The sequence below is a fragment of the Podarcis liolepis genome (assembly GCF_965112155.1).
Source record: "Podarcis liolepis genome assembly, chromosome: 3".
In the NCBI taxonomy this organism is placed as follows: domain Eukaryota; kingdom Metazoa; phylum Chordata; class Lepidosauria; order Squamata; family Lacertidae; genus Podarcis; species Podarcis liolepis.
In genome coordinates, this window is record NC_139557.1 from 43606022 (window position 1) to 43628723 (window position 22702).

General features: G+C 41.3%; 1 protein-coding gene across 1 annotated transcript in view; it reads right to left on the bottom strand.

Moving 5' to 3' along the window:
- TBX18 (T-box transcription factor 18) overlaps positions 1-22078 on the bottom strand; it is a 35127-nt gene extending 13049 nt beyond the window's left edge. Inside the window, exons 1-4 of the mRNA XM_083495006.1 lie at positions 21365-22078; positions 18758-18953; positions 15370-15471; positions 10861-11032 (exon numbers count right to left, since the gene is read on the bottom strand). Coding sequence (XP_083351132.1) covers positions 10861-11032; positions 15370-15471; positions 18758-18953; positions 21365-21653 — 759 coding nt within the window. The 5' untranslated portion in view covers positions 21654-22078. The remainder of the gene's footprint in view (positions 1-10860; positions 11033-15369; positions 15472-18757; positions 18954-21364) is intronic.
- Positions 22079-22702: the final 624 nt, after the last annotated feature.

Here is a 22702-nt window from a genome sequence, read left to right on the forward strand (position 1 = left end):
TGCCCATGAGAGATAGTTTTGTACCCATGTTATCAGAGGCTAAAGGGGAATTTATGTGGCCAGACTGCAGATGGATTCCCTCCAGATCTGTCCGAAGCCTTTAATAAGTACTCTGGAACTTTCTGTTTCTTGAATCATGAAAAAATATGAAAACTCAACCGCTGAATACGCCCAACATATAAATAGTTACAAAGAATATTAGTTACTATGTTTTGTTTTTCATGTATTGCATGTACACAATATTTTAATTTTTCTATTTAAATCCTTACTACTGTTATTATTGAAATATGTAGCATGGATATATTTACAGAAGGACAGCCAAACAATGACCATGGACAGAGCAATCCTATACTGCAATTATACCAACTAACAAAGGGCGACGGGGATACACCATCACTATGTAGGCCCAACAGCTGCTGTATCCAATATGAGCTCAGCCCAGGAGGGGAATGGGAAACATGATAGAAACATTTTAAAAGGCCTCAAAATGCCAGTCACACCCCAGTGTCCTTGGCAACTCCACCAATGGCTGCCAGTTCCCAGGATGGGGCAGAGATAACACCCGCCACCTGGACAGAAATGAAAGGAACAGAGCCAACCCACCATGACTGATCTGGGGGCATGGCCCCCAAACCACCACAGCATAGCAAGTGCACAGCTTTCCCTACAGGAAAAAGGTTCAAGTCCCCAAACACAACGCTTGCCATGAGCTTAGGACTCTCTGCCCCCTTTCTTGTGATGCAGGGTTTTGAGAGAGCTAAAGAATGAATACTGCATAGGCTGAGAGACACCGAGATGCAATTGTAAGTGGCCGACACCAACATCTGTCAGTCTAATAAATTGTATGCTCCTTTTATCCCATTATCCCTGCCAAGATATCTGGCAGATTTACCAAATGCTAAAATGAGGATAGCCTTTACACAGGCAAGACTAAACGTCCTTTCATTAGCAGACTGGACAGGCCGACATAAAGGAGTTCCTAAGAAGGATAGAGTTGTGGCTGCAACTCTATATCAGTAGAAGGCATAACTCATGTACTCCTTGGGTGCCCTTTCTATGACAATTTCAGAAAGAATTATATCCACCCGTTGCTAAGATCACAGAAGGGAAGGCTGTCTCTTGTTTTTTGCTGTCCGATGTTGAGAGAGATATACCCTTTAGAACAGGGGTCAGCAACCCTTTTTCAACCATGGGCTGGTCCACCGTCCCTCAGACCATGTGATGGGCCATGTGAAAATGGTCTGACCATGTGAAAGCTAGACTATATTTTGGCGAGGAAATGAACGAATTTTTACCCCCCACAAATAACCCAGAGATGCATTTTAAATAAAAGGACACATTCTACTCATGTAAACATACATGCTGATTCCTGGACCGTCCGCAGGCTGGATTGAGAAGGTGATTGGGTTGCCTACCCCTGCTTTAGAACATCTAAATTTCTTGTTACACAAATCTGTAAAGCCTTAATAAAACTTGAGGGGTGAATGGGAAATGATTTATCCACTAGGGGCCGGGGAGTAGAAATGTCAACTGTGATTAGTAGCAGTATTCCTGTTGTTGTTGTTGTTTTATGTGTGTAATGGCTGCTTACTATACACAATAAACCAAAAGAAAAAGGAAAGGAAAACACAATGCTGTTGACCACAATCACCTCAGGACCCAAGTAGTTTCTCCCTAGGAACCCACAGGACCAAGCTGCACCACCCAAAGTTCACCTGATAGGCTATGGCAGTGTAAGGTGTCGTGGCAAGTAGTGTAACTGGTGCTTTGCTGGTGGAGTGGGGCTTTTGCCAAATCCTAAAGCTCCCCACCAAGTTCAGCTGCACTATAGGATCGCACTTAAGACATACCTCATTCTAGATAGCAAGCAGAAAGAACTTCCACTTGTGCAACAGGCCTTTTTGTCTTCTTCTCCTTCCCAGAAACCCTCTGAACACCCTCAAATTCTGCTCCAAAGGGTTGGAGGACCCACTTGAGCAGATTATGCAAGACAAGGGAACTGATGGAGGAAATGAGAGGAAGGTGGCGTCCCATAGTAGAAGGAACACTGGATTCCACCCAGAGAATGAAGAACGGCCATTGTTCATTTGTATATGTGGGTTCGTCTACATGTAGGCATATGGTGATAATCACTGAGGCTGAACAGAACAAAAGCTAGCTAAATGGCCCCCAAAATGCTTAGTTACCTTGTTTAAAACTGGAAGTAGAAAGAGCAAGAGAAGATCTCAGAGAATCAGAAATGTTTACACTGACACTGTATAGAAGACAGTTTTGGTTAACCAGAGTCCTGAAAGAAATAATTAAAACTGGAAATGCTTTGGACTAAATAAAACATTTCCAGGGAATCTGTGAGGTCTCCTCTCTCGTTCCTGAATTAGCAACTTCCGCTCTTTCCTTCTCTGCTTCAAAACGAGTCACGTGCAAAGAAGCAAATGCCTAAATATTTTCATAATGCTGCATGAATCATGATTTTCAAACTCACTTAGAGAAAGCTTTGCGTTCATTCTATGTTGCATATGAATTGACTGTGAATAGTTCAGAATCAAAAACATTAACTATTACTTTTGGAAGCCCATGGGGACATTATATATAAACAGTTCCATGGGCACCAGGCGATAGAAAATCTAATTAAAAAGGAGGGAATTTTTTAATTTCCTGTTTCATTATTAGCCACAGAATACCAAATTCAGCAGTGCATGTCATCCTTCCCGCTGCCCTCCTTTTTTGGCATCACACTGAACACCAAATACCATGAAACGTAATTACCCAAATAAAAGGAAAAAAATGAGGTATTGTCTATCTGAGATGCTTTTATATGAATTAATTCCTCACTGGGGAACATGACACTGTTTTGGATAAGCAGCTTTCTGGATACTTAACTTTCACTAGACTGAAGTCAGACCATTACATCAGAAGAACACCAAAAAGTATGCTTAGGTAAAATCTCCCGACTTCTGTACCTAATACAGAGCAAGATACAAGAAAGTTTTCTGCTGGGTTACATATTACATTTCGAGAAAGGTTCTGATCTTTACGTTATGCTTTGTTAAAGGACCCTGAAAAGTAAGAAATTATGCTGCAATCCTGAACACACTGGCTTCAACCTAGCATGCCTTTTTGTGTATAGTCACATGCACACCATGAATATTATTATGATTATTATCATTTATATCCCACTTTTGCCCCCCAAGAAGCTCAAGGTGGCCTAGACGGTTCTCCCCCTCCTCATTTAACCCCCACAATGACCTTGTGAGGTAGGGTGGGCAAAGAGGCAGTGACCAGCCCAATATCACCCAATGACCTTCATGGATGAACACGGATCAGACTGCTTGTCAACACAGGACCTCTTTGGCATTTTTTGAATAAGAAAAAAACTAGAAGGGCAAGGGAATATATATATATATCCCATTCCTTTCCCCAAAGGATGATATCATCTAAGTAAGTGTATGTAGCGGGGAGAGAGAAGGAAACACGAGATGGAGAGAAGCAGGCTGCAGTTTTCTGAGTGAGAAACAGATGAATACAGTGGTACCTTGGTTTAAGAACAGCCCTGTTTACGAACTATTAGGTTTATGAACTCCGCAAAACTGGAAGTAGTGTCCCAGTTTGCAAACTTTACCTCGGTCTAAGAACAGAAGTTGAATGGTGGAAGGGCACCGGTGGCGGGAGGCCTCATTAGGGAAAGTGCACCTCGGTTTAAGAATGGTTTCAGTTTAAGACTTCCGGAACGGATTAAGTTCGTAAACTGAGGGACCACTGTACATTGCTTTGGGAGCTGTCTCTCTCTGGATAGCTTCTATGGGGCAGTGGGGCACTGTTGCTTTCTACTTCACCTACAATAAAGGACAGTGTGGTGCATCACTGCCACTCACCTGACCTCTCGTTGGTCGTATCACTGCTGCTTGCCAGGAAATGGAAGGGCAAGGCAGCAGGGAGGTTGTTATGGTGCAAATGGACTGGCAGGAGTGCCAAATTGACTTGGCCAGTATGTTAGCACCATGCCAACCTCCCCAATGTGTTGTCCCTCCCTCTCCTGGGAAGCAGCAACAACATGACTGACCAAAGGTCCCATGGCTGGTGACACCAAACCATCCTCCACCACCACCACTCACCTATGGATATTTGCAAATGAACTCAAATACTAAAAAACGTACAGCGAATTCTTTTGAAACAACGCCAAACCTAGGAAAACGTTGCATCTCTGGAATTTCTCACTGCTCAGGGAAGTGGAGAACGGATAGCTTTTATCTTCACAATGAAATTCATCAGTGGGAGATGAATTCCCTGACTGAGGTTGCAACTCTATACACATTTACGTGGAAATAATCCTCACCGAACGAAGTGTCTAAGCAGGAATGCATAGCATTGTGCTGTCAAACACACTGAATTTTTTCTTACACTGATACATGATATAAATGATATAATGCAAGATTAGAAAATCAGCTGTGCGTGGCCTGGTGGATTCCAAATCCGAAATTACAAAGAGCTTCTATTAAAGCATACAACATTTCTAAAGTGTTTGTAAAGCACCTGTAAAGCTAGATTTCACCACCACTTTCATAGCATCAAGAACCAGTCCCCTACACCTACAGTTTTACAGATAGGCAATCTTTAGTAAGCTTCAGATTTGAGTACGCAGACACGTACACACACACACACACACACACAATAATTTTGGATTAGCAACAAAGACTAGAGAGAAATATATTGTGAATCTTTGTGTTCCCTCTTCTACTTCTCATTCCAATGTTCCTGCCTTGTAGCATAGAGATGCACCCTTACTATAAAGAAAGCTTTGAGATCAGTGGGTCTACTAGTGCAAATCTGTATTTTCCCACTCAGAAGTAAGCTACATTGAGTTTACCAAGTTTTACTCCAAGGTGAACGAGAACAGGATTGTAACCTAAATCAGCTAAAACCTAGCCAATCCAGTGGTGTGGTTACAGATTACTATAGATATTCTGCAAAATGTACCCAAAATATCCATCACCCACAAACATTTAGCTTTGCAACAGCAAATGGTCAAAATTGCACTTTACAGCTCTATAATTTGTGGTTAAGATCGAGAGGATTACATGCAGAAAAATACTGCTCTCATTGCTCTGCTTCAGCTAAATTGTGGGTATGTCTTGTGCAAGATACATAGAAGGGGATCTCTGTTTATGTCTTGAAATAGAAAACAGTTAGCTCCAGTTACAGTTGCCAGCTTTCCCATGCAGGAGTTAATCTTTTGATCCTGGCCATAATTTCACCCCCATTTTTGTAGCCTCCGAACATGAAAAACCTGATGGATCATTAACAGTTAATCCACATTTAGAACCCCAGTTGCACCTGGAACATTCACCTATACATCCAACCAGCTGGAGTCAATGACAACCAACAGGTGTTGCTATCATCAAATGTTGTCAGTTTATATTTTTAGCCGCTTAAAAGCTGAGGCAACAGATTAGTAAGCTTAGCCTGACTAGTTTTGTGCTGAATCACAGACTTAAGATATTGCAAGATTTTAAAAATGCTAATATGTTGGCAGGATTTTTTGTGTTCTATTTAGTGATGCTTTCATGCTTTGAGCTGTAATTTCATAAGCATGACAAAAAGAGGCTATTTTAGAATACTGTTGAAATTTTTGGAACAAGTGCAGATACAATATATAAAAATGTTTTCTTTTGAAGTTCTCAAACTTTCTTTTATTAAACGACATGATAAAGTATACATACTATACGTACGGAGATAGTATCAATAAAGTTAACACAATTCCCTGTTTTTATTTATTATCTTATCCATAAACCTGTCTTAAAAAGAAAAAGGAAACTAACAAATATTGCAACCAACGCTCCATTTAAATTCCAAATCTGCAAATAAAATATAGGCATACAAACTTCCCATTCTGCCCTTGGTTTTAAATAACAAGAAAACACACAGCTGGTAGTCAGTAACAGAAAATAATACCTAAGCAACAGTCTTAAGAGTGTGTAATGCTTGTGAAAGTATGGGACCAATACATAGTGGAGTTTAATATTAGAGCAGGCATCCCCAAACTCGGCTCTCCAGATGTTTTTGGGACTACAATTACCATCATCCCTGACCACTGGTCCTGTTAGCTAGGGATGGCGGGAGTTGTAGTCCCAAAACAGCTGGAGGGCTGAGTTTGGGGATGCCTGTATTAAGAGTATCTGCGAACTTCAAATGTTGAATTTAAAGTCTTGAATCTAAAATTTAATCTTTCCCTATTTCCCTTTGCAAAATAACCTCATCTTCCCTGTGTTCCGTGATGCTGCTATATCATCTGTAAGTGGACGGACGTATATAATCAATGGGCTTCTTTAGGCAACTTGCTGTTGATTTGTTTATGCAATAAGGTCATACCAAACAGATCTATGTGTTTGTTTTGACTGGTTGCTAGTCAGTGCTTTTCTGCCAATTTTTCAAATAAGGCCAGATTAGAGTATACTACTTTTCTTTACTAAGCCCCTCTAAATTGTTCAGAGTCCGTGCTAGCATTGTTGCCTATTAACTGCTGTGAAGGCAAACTAAATCTTGTTTTGCAGAGCTTTATTTTCATCAGTGACTATATTAAGAAGGGCTAACTGTTGCATTATTTTGATTTTTTTTAAATTCACTATTAATTGTATTCCCCTAAAAACCAGTTCAGAATTCCTGTAAGTTGGGCATGCCCACCACTCAGGCATATATGTTCTTACACTATGTCTGGTTCAAAGAACAGTACAGAGAAGAGTAATACTTAACAAATTGATTACTTATTTGCGGGACTGTTTGTGCCACAGATCTGCCTTTAAAAAAACACAAAATAATAATAATAATAATGAAAACTAGAGGCACCTTTTGTATCAAAAAGACTAAATTATCTATATTCTGCATCTCTGGTTCTGTACTAAATTAGGGAAAGGAGCAACTGTAGTAATGAGTAAGGTAAATGTGGTGATATTCTTTGTCTCATCCAAATGTGAGCAAACAGGGTGCCATCCACAAAATATTTATGCATCCTTACTCATCATTGCTTCAACTGGGAATAAGCACTGTGCTAAGAATGTTTCAGTAATTTATTTTGCAAGAGTATAACAGTTCTGAATACCAGCTTGTATAACTCTACCTCCAACTTTCCTCCCTGCATTTATATAAGAAAAATTTTCCCCTGTGTGTTTCTGCATGGGCAATCTTTCAGCCATCTCAAAACACTTTTTCATTCTGCTGTAAAGCAAAAGAATGAAAGTATACACGTTGGAACAGCCAGTTCTCTGGTTTATATTTCTGCATTTTCTGGTAACAATAAATGACATTCTTTGCAAACTTTCCAATTTTAGAAAGATGAATTTCTTATAAAATCTTTTGTCTCCAAAACCTATATTCTAATTTTCAAGGCACATTTCGGGACTGAATCAGTTCAATGTGTATTTTGAAATACTCTAGGAAAAAGCTACTTGACTTTCCTCCAAGCTGAAGTACTCATTAAAGTGGAGTGCTCAAAGAATTCCAACCACGATAGAGTTTTCAATTCAGCGGGGAAAGAAGTTAAACCTCATTATCACACAATATGGAAACTTGCTCTTTCCATCCTGAGACTTTGTTTGTAGACTACCATTATCTAACTCACAGAGGTTTGTCTACCTGCTGCGTCCAATGAAAATAATGATTATAAGCAATCAATTCATGCAGGGTCAACTGCAGACTCCAGAACCTTTGCTGAATAAAACTCAATAATAGGAGTCTCCCATGTTTGGCTCTTAGAGTTTATTTGAAATGATGGGGCCTGATAAACTGCACCCTATACCCTACTTTATTTCTTTACAAGTGCCTCATTATTTAATATCCAATCCTATTACAGTGGTACCTCGGGTTAAGTACTTAATTCGTTCCGGAGGTCCGTTCTTAATCTGAAGCACCACTTTAGCTAATGGGGCCTCCTGCTGCCGCCGCGCCGCTGCAGCACGATTTCTGTTGTCATCCTGAAGCAAAGTTCTTAACCCAAGGTACTATTTCTGGGTTAGCGGCGTATGTAACCTGAAGCATATATAACCTGAAGCGTATGTAACCCGAGGTACCACTGTACTCCTATTCATAGTAGCCGTAGGCATGCAACAGTGCTCCTGAAATAGAGTTAATTCACCTGTATCTATTGCTCAGCTTTACATCTCTCTTTCTAATGATACCAATGAGGTTGTAGATGTTCTAGACCAGTGCTAGCTCAGATGTCAGTTATGGGCAGGATGAGGACTAACAAACTAAAGCTAAATCTGGGCAAAACAGAGGTTCTTCAGTACAAAAGGTATCAGTTTCAGTGTCCAACTGCTGCCACAAAAGGGGCTACACTCCCTCTGATAACACGGCTTGAGAATGTGTTTGGACCCAGCTTTGGACCTGGGTTGTCAGGCTTCAGTCAGAAGCACCTTTGCAGAATTAAGGTTGGCATGCCAGCTGCATCTCTTTTCTGGGACCCCTCAAACTTGCTATGGTGATCTGTGTATTAGTCACCTCTCATATCTTGATTTCTACATGGCGCTCTGCCTTTGAACGCAGTTAAGAAATGTGAATTCGTTCAGAATGCAACAACCAGACTTGATTTGGAGGTGAAATATAGGCTTCATGTTTTTCCCACTCCAAGCACCACTTTTGTACTAACTGCCTTGGCTTCCTATTAATTTCTGAATACGATCTGAAGTGTGAGTTCTAAAAAGCTCTAAGTGGCTGGAAACCAGTTTGTCTGAATGTCTTTCTCCATATAATTCTGACCTAGAAGTAAAGCATTCTAGACAGTTCCTGAACCTACAAGTATTCATAAGGTGACCGTGCAGAAAAAAGCAGACCTCACTTCTGAAACTCTCTCACCCCACCCCAAGGAAATGCATTCCGATCCTTGCTGATTATATTCAGGAGAGAAATTAAAGCCTTTCTTTTTAATAAGCTCTCTCAGATATTTTGGCTCGCTGAACTGAAACTGAAATAGTCTGCTGGGTATATATTGCCTGTTATATTTTACTGTTTTTACTTTACACTGTTCTGATCTCCTTAGTGAGGAAGAACAGGATATATATAATTTTTAAATAAATAAATATTCCTCTTCCATCTAATTCACCTGATGATTGCAGAATCAAACCCCAGCAACCTAGGGACAAACTAGTGCTCAAAGTTACAGAGACAAAAAGTTAAAATTAGCTTTCAGCTGGCTTACAAAAATGTATTATGGGGTGCTTCGTTTATTTTCTAAAACATCATATTGACGTTTACAAAACAATTGGCCAGGCATTCCAATTTCCAACTCCTATCTCTGAACTGTTACTCGTGGAATGCCGGGGGGGGGGGGGGAGAGACTCAGGCAAAGTGCAAAACATAGTTATGTGCGTCAAAATTCCATACATCCTTGATTGAACTAAAGTCAGCACCACTGTATTGCCAGACATTCTAAAACAACTGGCCATTTACCTTGTAATTTCATCCTTCCTTAGAACTCAAAAGTAGCTGATTTTGTACAAGTAATTCCCAACAATTTGGCTAACAACTTGCTCGTGGAAGAAGAAGTAGCAGATTCATTCATAACTTCATTAAACAAAATTACAGACTCTCACAAGTGCTTAGAGTATTCAGTATGGATTAGGGCTACAAAACAGCCCGAGGTGGCCTTGAAGAAATCATAGCATGCAAATCCTTCCCTCATGTGCCCAAGAGGGAAGCGTTCTCACAAGAGTGTGGTCATGTCTGTAAGAATATTAGGATGGCCATCACATCCCTCAGTTTTTAGAAATCCATAGCAGTGTTCTCTTTAAAAGAGGTTAATGTATTCCTTTATTAACGAATTTTCAAAATGCTCAAAGAGTCCTGTCTCAAAACCATTTTATATAATTTTTACCAAGGCAGGAAACGTGGATATTTTAAGGATTAACTGAAAGGTATTAGTTCGCCTGTCTATCTTCCATCTCATAAGCATTGAAGAGAAAATGAAATATTACCATAGTGTATTTTGTCATGTGAGGTGTTGTCACAGCTAAACAATCTGGAGCTTGCAAACAGAACACTTAACTGCACAATTCCCTGCCAGTGTTGCAGAAGTAATGAGCTTCAGCTGTGAAAAGGTCTTGCTCCATAAGGTAGGTAATAAATCACTATCAGAGGGAACGTAGATCTCGTGTTGCTCCTTTTAAATACTGTTATTAACACCTCACGAGGCTTTCACACAAATGATTTTATTTCTAAAAAATCATTAATTGAATTTTATTTTGCCCAGCTAAGGCTGCTAGATATTGAAGATGTTCACATTAAGTACAGACATATTGTTTCACCTTACAGAGGGGGATCTGAAGACTATGAATACAATGCCAATGTGTTCAGGTAGAACTGCACTTTCAGTTAAGTTAATTTAGGGCCTATCCATACTTCTGCTTGTAGGAAGCACAGATCCAAGCGGTTTTCTAGGCAAGAATGCAAGCAGTTTCTCCCTTGCCCTGTTCCTTTCCCAGGGAAAACCCGCTCTTTAGCTTTAAATCAGAACAAACAGAAATCTGTTGAAAACCCGATTTCACTTGTTCTGATTGAGCGCTAAAGAGCAGTTTTCCCTAGGGGAAAGGCAGCTGGAAGAGCAGAAGTGCAGATGAGCCCTTACTTAGGAAGCTCAGTTCTGCTTCTCCAACAATCCAAATCATTCTACAAGGGGAAATGACACACAGTTACGGATGAATTGTTGTGGCGGGGAAGGGAAACATGTCTGTATCTAACCTGCCCTAAGCTTCACAAAATCAATCAATTTTTGCTAATGTGAGAGTGTAGGTCAAAAAGAACTGTTGTTGGGGTTTTTTTTAAAAAAAATACAATTGATGATTAAATGCGGACTGTAGAAAATAATATACTCACGTGTCCCTGGTCATCCAGTTCATTGTTTGTAAGTTTCAGTTTGTCAAAGCTAATCACCTGCCTCATCCAAGTCTCTCCTGAGGCGGGTGAATCTGGGTGGATGTACACACGGGGAGGAACTGGCGAATCAGCATTCCCAGCTACCATCCATTTGGAGCTGTGATAAACATACCTGTAGAAAGAAACCCAATATGCATGAGATTCAGAATGGAAATAATGTGGTGGCATTGGTTAATCGTTGTAGAGAAGCAAGAGGAGGGAGAAAAAATAGATGAGGGAAGGAGAAAGAGCGACTCACTTCTAGGCAGCAGTATTTATTTATAAAGGAGAAAAACAGTTTGGTACTGACTATTTTTGTTTTATTTAGCCCTTTTCCCCAAATTAAACTAGTTGTTGAAAATCTTCAACTGGGGGTTGCACAAATTAGCTAAATATCAGGAGGAATTCAGGAAAAGTTGTAGCCTAATATTTAACATTACAAATGGATTGTTTCAACTGAAAACAAAATTCTAGGAAGATCTCTTTTAAAGGCCACAAAATTACAATAATTCTGAGCTTTATCTTATAACCAGAATAATATTTTCACTTATAGGTCAATCCATTTAAAATAATTTATTGAAAACTGAGCCGATGAATATATTTATGAAGTATTTTCAGTCGTTATTAAAACCTCTGTAAGGTGAAACTTTTTAAAGCATTCTAAAATAGCCTTAACTTTTTCATGTGCATTTAAATTTTAGGACATTTAGTTCTAAAAGGGAGTAAACATTGTAAGGGCTATTTGCTCTCACACTGAAAATATAATTGTTTAATTGTAATGTGGCACAAGTAATCACAGCTGACACAATCAAGACAAAATGGAAATTTTGTCTTATAAAAGTATTTTAAAAATCTAAGGATGTCAGAGAATTCCAACAGAAATGGGAGAACTTGGCAATGGCCACTTATTCATCCCATGACTGGAACAAAAATCAATCCAGGAATAATTATCAGTATTCACTGTCGCTCTTGTTTTCAGTCTGAAAATGATATGTAATTGATAACTGCCCTCATCTCATTTGCACTGTGTTTCATTTGCACTGAAATGAACGGAGCAGAGTAATGTAAACATAACGCAATTACGAAATTAATTGCATAATTATCTATGTAAAATTCTGCGACAGAAGAAAGCAAGACAAATAATGAAGCTTTTGTCAGAAGCCGAACTGCAGCAGACTGGAAACAGCACTGCCCCCAGCAAACACAGGTCAGAATGAAAACTGATGCCTTCATACACCTATACACAAGCCAAAGGCCTATCTATATGCAACTGCAAACACAGAATTCTTGCAAGCTGCAATTATGTGCTGGGCTGCAGTGAATACTAAAACACTTCAGGGCACTAGAACTGGTCACTGGGGTCTCACAATTACTGGAATGGGGAGATCTATTGCAGTGATGCAGTCATAACCTAATCTATTTTATTACAGAAACTTTTTTTAAAATCACTGTCATTTTTCTATTTGCAAACTATACTGTACTATGGCCCTAAGTATTATCTCAACATTTCATTTCTTATATTTACAACAGCATTAAACATTAACTGGGCTTAAATAATGAATTATTAAATACCAGAAATTTATTTTAAACTGTTTATAGTTGAATAATGGCCTTAACATCAAAAGAAGCAGAACTGGGATCATTGGCTTGAATTCCAAGTCTCCCTTCTTCAAATGGAAAGGCTCCTACCGTTTGCTGAAAGATTGTAGTCCTAGCAAACACTCCTGCTGGCTGATTCATCCATTTCCCTTCCCTTTGCAGATCCAGCACCACCACTACCTATTCCAGATGGCCCCCTACCCCACAGAGCAGATGTTCAGGAGGTGAAGGGGATAGCAGGAAAAAGGGAGAAATCAGGGGAAAACACCTATCTGTCTCACCCCCCCACACCACATACAGAGGAAACATCCCATGTTCTGCTCACAAGAACTCAGAATCTGATCCTTGGGACACAACCTTCAAAGCGCTGGTCCCATTTAAACCATTTAAAATAATATTAGTCATTTTAATTTTAATTAAATCCGTTATATGAAAAGCTTTCTACCTGAGTTCAAGAAGAAAGGGGGGAGGAAATGAGTATGCCGTCTGACATATAGAAAGACTGAAATGTACAACAAAATCATCTGCGTGTGTGAATCGCGGACATAAAATTCAGTCAAACCAATCTACTGGTGATTTAATTTCATTACTAATTTCAATCTTGAAATATGTTGCTGCTAACTTTAGACATATGCCATTGCAAAAAATATGCCAAATGTATGAGCGTTCATGAATACTTATCAAGTTCAATGGGATCTCCTCTGAAGAAAGCCTTATTTAGGTTTGTACGCTTAGACTAACTCATCAAATGTTATCTGACTCCAATTTAGACCCAAGACACTGATCTTTAAAAAACAATCTAGTTTATGTTGAGCCAAAGGAAAGATTACAGACTACAATCCAGCCAGTTATACAATTTTAAGACTCACTAAACAGTGTATCCAGTGTTTCCCTTTTATATACAGGGACAAATATTTGATGGAAATTTAATAACAATGTGGCAAGGGCAAACAAATTCAACTATCCCACAAAGCAAGCGTAATTATGCCATGCTCCTGCTAGTGCAAGGCACAACCTAAATAAAATAAAGTAAAACCATGATGATCCTAATTATTCTGACACATTTAAATTAACTATTTAAATCCAGATATTCTGTCAAAACGTAGAAGTGAACCAGGCCATCTGAAAGCAGCAATATTCCATATATTAAGAAAGTATCAGAGAGTTGCATAGATTCTTTTCCCAAATTAATGCTGGAGTCACAGCCTGGTATTACAACCATGAGTAAATTATGTTGGAAGCATGTCTCATGGGTACTTTCATGAAATGGCTACAAGCAAAAAATGGTAGCACTCTCCAATGAATATACAGAGCTCTGTGTCAATGCAAAAGCTCACATAGCACCTTCATTTTGCATCTGTCACATGCTCAAGACACACATATTGGCCTATGACACCTGAGATATTTTCAGTACCTACCCTATTCTTATAACAGTAATTTGCTTTAAACTGTTTTAATGTTACATTTTTAAATTGACATAGCTCACTTATGTTGAAGGGCATATAAGAAAGCCATCAACAACAACAAAAATCACCCCAGTTTTCACAACACTTGTGGTTAATGCTCCATAAACTCATGAGGTATGAGCGTACACAACATTCTCTGCCAGAAAAAAAAATGGACACAGGCTTTGCTGTCCATATCAGAGCCTGGACCAAAAAGCATTCTCTGTTCCTTAATATCATTCCGTCTATAACAGAACTGCAAGCTTGCCCTCACTTTTGAAATGTCAAATTGCTGAGAAACTTGTCAAACGTAAAACAGAAATAATAACTGCACATAATACGTACTGTACAGAAAGATGACTGGTTTAAAAAAGGAGCAAAAACTTCAGATCATATACAAGACATGACTGAACCTATTTATACAACAAGACTGAGAGGACTGGGAGTAGGAAAGTTAAGCATAAGGAAGCTATCTTCCTTAAGTTTGATAACTTGGGCTTCTTAACGAAAGAATTAAAAAAACTGTTCTAATGATGGTATCATTAAAAGTGCTAATAGGCAAGAACACAGAGAACCATTTGGGCAACCCTTCTTTAATGCAACAGCAAATATACTTGGGATGCAGATCTGTCATCTCTTAAATTGCTAAAAGAAGTCACTGTGTTCCCATTCCTACAAATTCATGCCAGGAGTTCTAGAGGGAAATGATTACTTAGATGTGCATTGCCTTGGTCGAGGTCTACATGATCAAGACCTTATGTTAAAGCATTTAAGGAGTGATTACTGATAGCTACTAGCCAATTATTGCAAATGGCTGCACAGACAGAAACACTGTTAAATAACTAAACAAAGAAAGCCACCAAAAGTGCTATTCTGCAATTATACTCGAACCTGTGCCTCGTACAAGCACTCTCTTGAAATAATTTAATAGTTCAAGTAAGTTATATGTTTAGCACAGAATTTAAGTTTTTTTGCACTTACTTATCAATGTTTAATAACATTATGCAGAGAACTGCTATCTGAATAGCCACTGAAAATACGCAATATTCTCTTATAGTGCTGTTCTTTAACTGGGTTAGAATAGTGATTTATAAAGGTTATGGACAATCCACCCCAGTCTTCCCAGCTTCAATACGTATTCCCAAGTAAGGGGGCTCAAGAACAGCAGCTTGTGATGGGGGGCGGCGGGGGGGGGGGAATACGATTCGGATAATGTAGAATGTGTTCAAAATATGAGCCAATGTACAAAGCAGTTCAATAAAACAAGCCTTGATTGTTCTCACGTGCTTGGCACAAGGCACTTATTTTTCATGCAGGGAGATGAAGATAGGAATTTGGGAGTTAAGCACAACCGTCTGTTAATTTCCAAACTAGCAATATTCTTTTGCAGTTCCTGATATCCCAAAGTCTTATATACCGCAATTACCTGTATCTTTTGTTATCCACAGGGACGATGTCCATGGCAATATAGTATTGCTGATGAGGGTCTAGGCCTGAAATTTTCACTCTCATTGCAGGAAACATCCGTCTGAACACAGAAAAAGAAGAGCATTTAATAAAAAACAGACATGGAATACAGAAACAGCAACATGTTTGTGGAATCTACCTCCAATTCTTTTTCATTTAAAGTTATTTGTGGGAAGTTTCTATTTCTAAATAATTATTCACAAAATAGACTTATGACACACACCTCCATGGATTTTAAATTTTTTTGCTGAACAACACTTGTGTTTTTGCCCTGAAATTTCTTCAAAGAGCAAACTGCCAAATTATTCAGATGCAATTGCTAAGCATTTTTCAATGGAGATTTTCTTTTAGCAGGTTTTTTTTTTTAAAAAAAAAGGTAATTCTATGAAAACATGTGCTTAATTTGGAACTGTAGTTCACAAAGGAACAGATTTTTCAGAGATTGCAGTTTGGATTCTAAACAAATTGAAGTATTTTCTAAGCCACGGGCCAAATAGATCATTGCATCCAGCACTCGCTTTGTATGCAATGAGCATCTTCCCCATGAACACAACTATGTATTGAATGAGCAGCAGCCACACGGGTGATGCTTGTTTCTTATTTCCAGTGCAGGCTTGTACTGATTACCTAGATCACATTAAAAGTATTTTTCAGAGAGTATTAACCATGAACCAAGGAGAGTGTCGTTGTGAACATTGCCTGTTCAGGGGTTTCCCAATGGCATCTAGTTGCCCAGCGGGAAAACAGAATGCTGGACTAAATGGTCTATGGTCTGATCCAGTAGGACTTTCCTTATATGCATAAGATGACATTAGAAACAAGTCCCATTCAAATGAATGGGATTTACTTCTGCAGAAATGCAATCAGGATTGGGCTACAATTTAAGTCTAAGTCCTATACAAACTTAACTGGAAGTAAATCCCATTAAACTCAACGGGGCTTACTTCTGTGTAGACATGAACAGGATTTCACTAGAAGGTGAATTAGTTACTTGAGTTGCAATTCTAACCTGTTTTCTCATAAGAAATCCCCACTAACTTCAAAGGAACTTACTCTCTAATAAATATACTCTGGTTTCTCTGCAGATCGCATAAATATGCTTGGGACGGCAGCCTTTTTATTATTTAACAATATCAAACAATTAGCAATTCTATAATGGAATTCTATGGAATGACAGTCTAAATATTGAATCATGACAATGCCATAGGATTTAGTATACTAGTATAGACAAAGTACAATCACAGAGCACAGCTCCCATTCATTTCAATTGGGCTTGCAGAGGGATCGTTTAAGCCAAGGGATGTGTTCTATGAATTCAGAAGATATGTAAAATCTTCATTTTTAGATATTATAAAGTTCATTTTCTTAGGGACAGGAATTGATATCAAATCTACACTAATACAAAGGTGAAGCTTTGCTAGAATCACGCTGAAGTGGTTACAGGTTGTAGAAGTTTAAAATACATTTTATTTTCAAATTAACATATACCCGATACCTGTCTCTATTCATCTGTTTTGAAGGATATTTTTCACAAAGGCATGTTATATTTTTCTTTCTGTACAAATGAATGTGCATTGCTATTTTCTTGTATTACTGATGTTGTTGGAAATGCATGAAATCAAAGTTAGATTTTGGAAGGGGGAAAGGAGTTATTGACATCATGGCTAACTAAAAAAGAGGGCAAAACTAGCTGCTGCTAACTAGTTCTTGCTGTTATTTCAGTGCACCTGTAAGATAAAAAAGAAAAATTTTGACAGGACAACTTTTAAGACAAATGTTGCCTTGTGCTGTTTAAGACTGCACTTCAATCATTAATAAAGCCCCTCTGAAAATGTAGAAGGTAACATATGGATTCAATAAAATATGTTTCTGTAATTTCTAATAAGTTCAGATACTTTTATACTGTGCAGGTTTTTACCATGTGTATCCTTTGGAAAGGGAAGAAAAAAAGTTCTTTTAAGAACCTAGCATTCATGCCCTTTAACATAATGAACAGGAAACCTAGAAGTCCACATATTTCTATATCATCTGAAATGACTGTGGCCTATCCAGCTTTATAAATCAATTTGCTTAATTCATTTTGACATATTGACAGATTTGGGATCGTATTCTCAACTTTAAGCATTATAGAAATTAAGAGGCAATTTAAACATCCAGCTTCTGCAGCATAAAGACTTTGTATTTAATTAAGATGGTGGAGAAAGCTATCTTGTGAAACAACATGCTGCAGCATACGTATAACACCTTAAGCCATCCACATTGCAAAACCAAAAGAGATCAGTGGGTTCTCCTGTATATATGGATTTGACTTGATCTTCTGCAATACTCTACTCAGAAAACATCTAGTATAGTTTTAATCATGCTAAAAATGTCAGGCACTGTACAGTAGTATCTCGGGTTACATACACTTCAGGTTACAGACTCTGCTAACCCAGAAATATTACCTCAGATTAAGAACTTTGCTTCAGGATGTGAACAGAAATCACATGCTGGTGGTGTGGCGGCAGCAGGAGGCCCCATTAGCTAAAGTGGTGCTTCAGGTTAAGAACAGTTTCAGGTTAAGAACAGACCTCCGGAACGAATTAAGTTCTTAACCCGAGGTACCACTGTAATTATAAACATGTCTTATATATATTTCTACAGAGTCAATACAGACTTCTCAAGAGGCAGATGGCTCACTTCTAAAATGACTCCATCACTTGTAAACAATTCAATTTTAAATCAAGTGATTTTATTTCAAGTACTCCTGTTAGTTTGCAAAGCCTTATTGCCATTTACTTTAAAATCAGTATGTCTAGGTCGGGGCAGAATGACCTATCTAATAACCAAACCTTAAACAAAGGACACAGAACTCAACAGTTTACAAAGACCTGCTCACGAGTAGTTTAGAGTAACAGAAGGAAATAAAAAAATTCCTTCCAGTAGCACCTTAAAGACCAACTAAGTTAGTTCTTGGTATGAGCTTTCGTGTGCATGCACACTTCTTCAGATACACAGAAGGAAATAAAACACCTTTTAGGGTTGTTAAGCAGATAAACAAAGGCTATTAAGGGATGAATGGTACTGTTTGGAGGCAATCCCCTCCGGCTGAATGTGAGGGAGAGAACTGCCAAGAGTGCGCAAAATGGCATTCGCAACGAAATTTCGCGCGGAGGCAAATCTCTGCCAGGAGAGGAAACGCAAAACCTCGGCCCGTCTCCAAGTGGCGCAGCGCCGTTGGCGAAAGCGGGAAAGGCGCCTAAGGGCGCTGCGGGCCTGCCGCTCTTTCCAAAGTGTTTCGGCCAGTCTTTCTGGCTGGGTCCGGGAGGCCTTGCTCTGCTCGTGTCGTTTCGCGTTTCGTTCCTTACCTCCCCGCCTTGGTGATGATCATCTCGGTGCCGATCTCGTGAAAGCGCTTCCAGAGCTCGGCGCCCTGCAGGTCGACGCGAGGCACCGGCGGGGCCAGCAAGGGAGAAGCAGGCCGGGAGGAGCCTTTGGCCTTGGCGGGGCCTCCGGGGGACAGCGGTGGCGACGCAGCGCTCAGGAAGCTGTCCTCGCAGCCACCTGCAGGAGGGGGAAAGCGGGCGACGGATTAGAGAGAGCGCCGGGCAAAGAAACGCGAGGCCCGGAGGCTCCAACCCTCGAGAGGCGGGGGGCGCAATGTGCCCTGATTGCTGCCTTGCGCGTCTTTGGCTACTCGGGAAAGGCCGGCGCCAAACCTAGAGAGGCGAGGGGCGCAATGTGCCCTTATTGCTGCCTTGCGCGCCTTCTCGGGAAAGGCCGGCGCTTCTAGGGATCACGGGCCAAGCCGGGAAAGGGCCAAGCCGGGGCCCCCTTCCTTCTCCCAGCGGCACGTGCGTCCTGCGCCTCCCCCCGCGCCGCGTTTTTTGCTCGCTTGGGCGCAGCCAGAACGCACAAGGCTGGGAAAGGGATTTGCTTGCAGAAAGGCCGCCGGGCCCCGCCGAAGGCGGGAAGAGAAGAAGTGCCCGTTTCCCTCACCGCCACACCAGGGAGACGAGCCCCGCGCGGGGGGGGGGGGTCTTTCGGTAGCAAGCAAGCGCGTCCTTGCGAAAGACGTGGCCCTTCCTCCGAGCAGAAGGAAGCCCCGGTTTGGGTCAACGAGGGCGGCCTGGAGGAAGCCGGCCACCTCGAGCCCGTCTGCTGGGAGGTCGAGGGCCTTCGCTTCGAGGAAGGCCCGTCGGTGTCAGTGGAAGTCCCGAACCAGGGTCAGGATCGAGCTGCCAGTCTCGTTCGAGGTTCATCTTTTCCTCCACAATAGCGCAACTCCGCGCAACAGCAGTTTTAAGATCCTCGGTTTTTCTGCAAGTATTAGAGTCTTGCAGCATCTTTATGATGGCATGAGTTTTCATAAACTACGGCTATTTTTTTCGCTGAACGATGAACACATGCATTTTCGCTGGGGGACTTTTGGGCAGGTTCTGCAACAGTTCTCGGGGATTATGAGGTGCAAAACTGCGCAGGCCCAAATGCTATAAAAGTATACATGATCGTAGCAATAAAATCGGCGTTTCAACTATACTGTAGAGACGTTCTTAAGATTTCTGTGGGTTACACCCAGGTTGCCCGTGCGACCCTAGACGCTACTGAGCAAGACCCGCTGAGGTCAATAGAATTTACGTCTAGATAAGTGGGCATAGGATTGCAGTCTAAAATAGATATCCAAGCATTCCAATCCAAAACACATTTGAAAATAAACCCTAAGGATTTGAAATGGATTAAATATAAAATGGATTAAATATAAAAGGAACAGGTTTCTTTATTTTTATAAGGGATGTTAATCCATTTTCTCGCTAAATAAATCCCTAAGATAATATACTAGTCATTTTAGTTCCATTTTTTGTGGGAGGGCACCAAAATAATAAAAATGAATGACTAGAAACAAATTATATGGAATGTATTGTTCCGTATAATTATTATTCCTATATGTTTATTTGATATTTAATAAAAGACACCCAACATCTTCTGACTCTGGGTGCACTTAAAACCTCTGTGTTTCTAATTAGTTAAAGCTGAAGCAGATATGAAAACAATAGCGTGGAAAAAAGACCGAGAATGTTATTAAAGTATCTGTTCATTAGTTTGGCACCTAAACAGAACAATTAAGACATAAGTGGGTGTGCTTGAGCATTCCTATTACGAATAAAAAATATGTCAGCTAGAAATCGTTAAGGCTGGATTTTGTATAAACTGAATGATTTATTAATGGATATTAGCTCTAAAATAAAATAGGATGAGCCATATATGTCAGGCTAAATAAGGGTTAAAACCATCTGCAATTATCTGATAAAGTTAAGAACATCTAATAGTCCTATCACAACCAGTAATTTAAAGATAAACCCCTCATGTATATAATTCCTTTCGGTACCAGTAAGATTTACGCAGGCCTGATTTTGTGCCCACTGTCTGAAACCAAGTACTGTAACCCGTTTGGTTTAGCGTCACAGGACTCTTGTGTTCGCATGCCTTTGGGCGCTTCTTTGGGATCAAGTCCCATTGAACTCAACCAGATGAGGAAACCCATAGGACAGATAATGTGCATAAAATTAATGCTGAATAATGAAAACGATCGTTAGACGGTGGGTGTGTTATTCTCACGCCATCGGAAGTATTCTTAAACAATAGCGGGTTGATCTTTCCCCCCACTCGCCCACCCACTCAGACCTGGGAAAACTGGGGGGGGGGGGGACGGGACACACTTGGGCACAGTCAAGATCTCCTGGTTTTTAGCAGGGTACCCAGGGCAAGCTCTGGGCCATGACAGCTGTCCCCAGAGAGGCCGCTCGGTTTGGGTACAAGGAGAGTACGATCGCCCCCGAGGAGGGGGGAAGCCTTCGGAAGCGGGGCGCCTGGGGAGACGGGCTTTCACGGAAAGAAGGGGAGCCCGAGAGGGGCATTCCACACCCCACACCCCACCCCGCAACAACACAGGCCGGGGCGCTACCTCGCTCACTCACCGGGAGGCAGAGCCCGGACGCCGCAGCTCCTCTCGGCCGCGGCCGGCCCCGTCTCGGCGCTGGGCGCCAAAGCGTCCGCGCCTTCGGCGGCGCCCTTCCCGCAGCTGCTCGCGCCTTCGGCGGCCGCCGGTGGCGCCTCTTCCCCGGCCACTTTCCTCCGCTTCGGCGGCTGCTGCTGCTCCTGTTGCTGCTGCTGCTGCTTCTCGGCGCCGATGAGGGCTTCCACCGAGAAGGCGTGCGCCTTGAGGCTCAGCATGGCGCACGGGGACGCTCGCCTTTTCTCCGCCATGCCCGGGCCGGGCTGGGAGCCCTCCGCCACTCTTCCCCGGGCGCCTGATCGCCTCCTTCCAGGCCGCGCCGTCCGCCTTCGCGTCGCCTCCTTCTCTTTTACATCCGACTTCAGGCAGCCCAAAGAGGTTTGGGGTTCCTTCTCCTCCTCCTCTTCTCCTTTTCCCTCCTCTTTTCTTCCCAAGCCCGATCTATTCCTTTTTGGAAAAGCAGCGCTTCTCTTCTTCTTCTCCTCTCCCTCCTCCCCCTCCTCCTCCTCTTCTTCCTGCAAGCTCTGCTTCGTCTGAGGGGCCAAACAGCTCTGACATGGGTAACAAACGCTCTGCGGACACAAATTAGGGCTTGTAATTGAAATTTGTTGCCTTGATCTGTCAGCACTTCCAGGCAGGAGACCGGTGGGAAGAACTTGCTCATTAGTGTCAATAAAGGGACGGCGACGGGGCGGAGCCCAAAGGACCGGAACGGCTGTCAATCAGGAGGTGCCCTCGGCCAATCAGAAATTACGGGTCCCCTCACCCTCCCCCCCAAAAAACCGGTTGCTTCTTCCTTAGAAGGTTATGCAAGTGGATGGGGAGCGAGGGAGCAATCTAAGGGGTGCCTGCCACCCTCTCTTCCGTTCCTAGCACCCCAAAGCAACGCCGTCTCTTTCATATTCTTACAGCCCTTTGCTTTCTCCAGGCAAGGTGCTGGATTTATCTAGCATTTAACCAAAAATCAACTAAATCTAGAAATTCAGATCTGGGTGGTATCAGGAGGAAAGGGGGGGGGGCTGGGTTCTAGTGCCACCTCCTTGGGGAGACCCGTTGGGTGGCTCTGGGAGAGTCCTGGTTTTTCAGCCTCAGTTCTCCATCCGTAAAATGGAAATAACCGCGACTGGGTAATGTGTGCTCAAGCAGTGTAAATGTTGCAGAAGGAGAAGTCTCAGAATGTTTTACAAAATTACAGACAGCTCAGGCTGGTATAGCGCAAGCCGTTTGCAACCGTTTTTCACTTTGCTCCCCAACCCCAAAATAAACAATAAATAAACTGAGATATAAACTTATTTAAAGT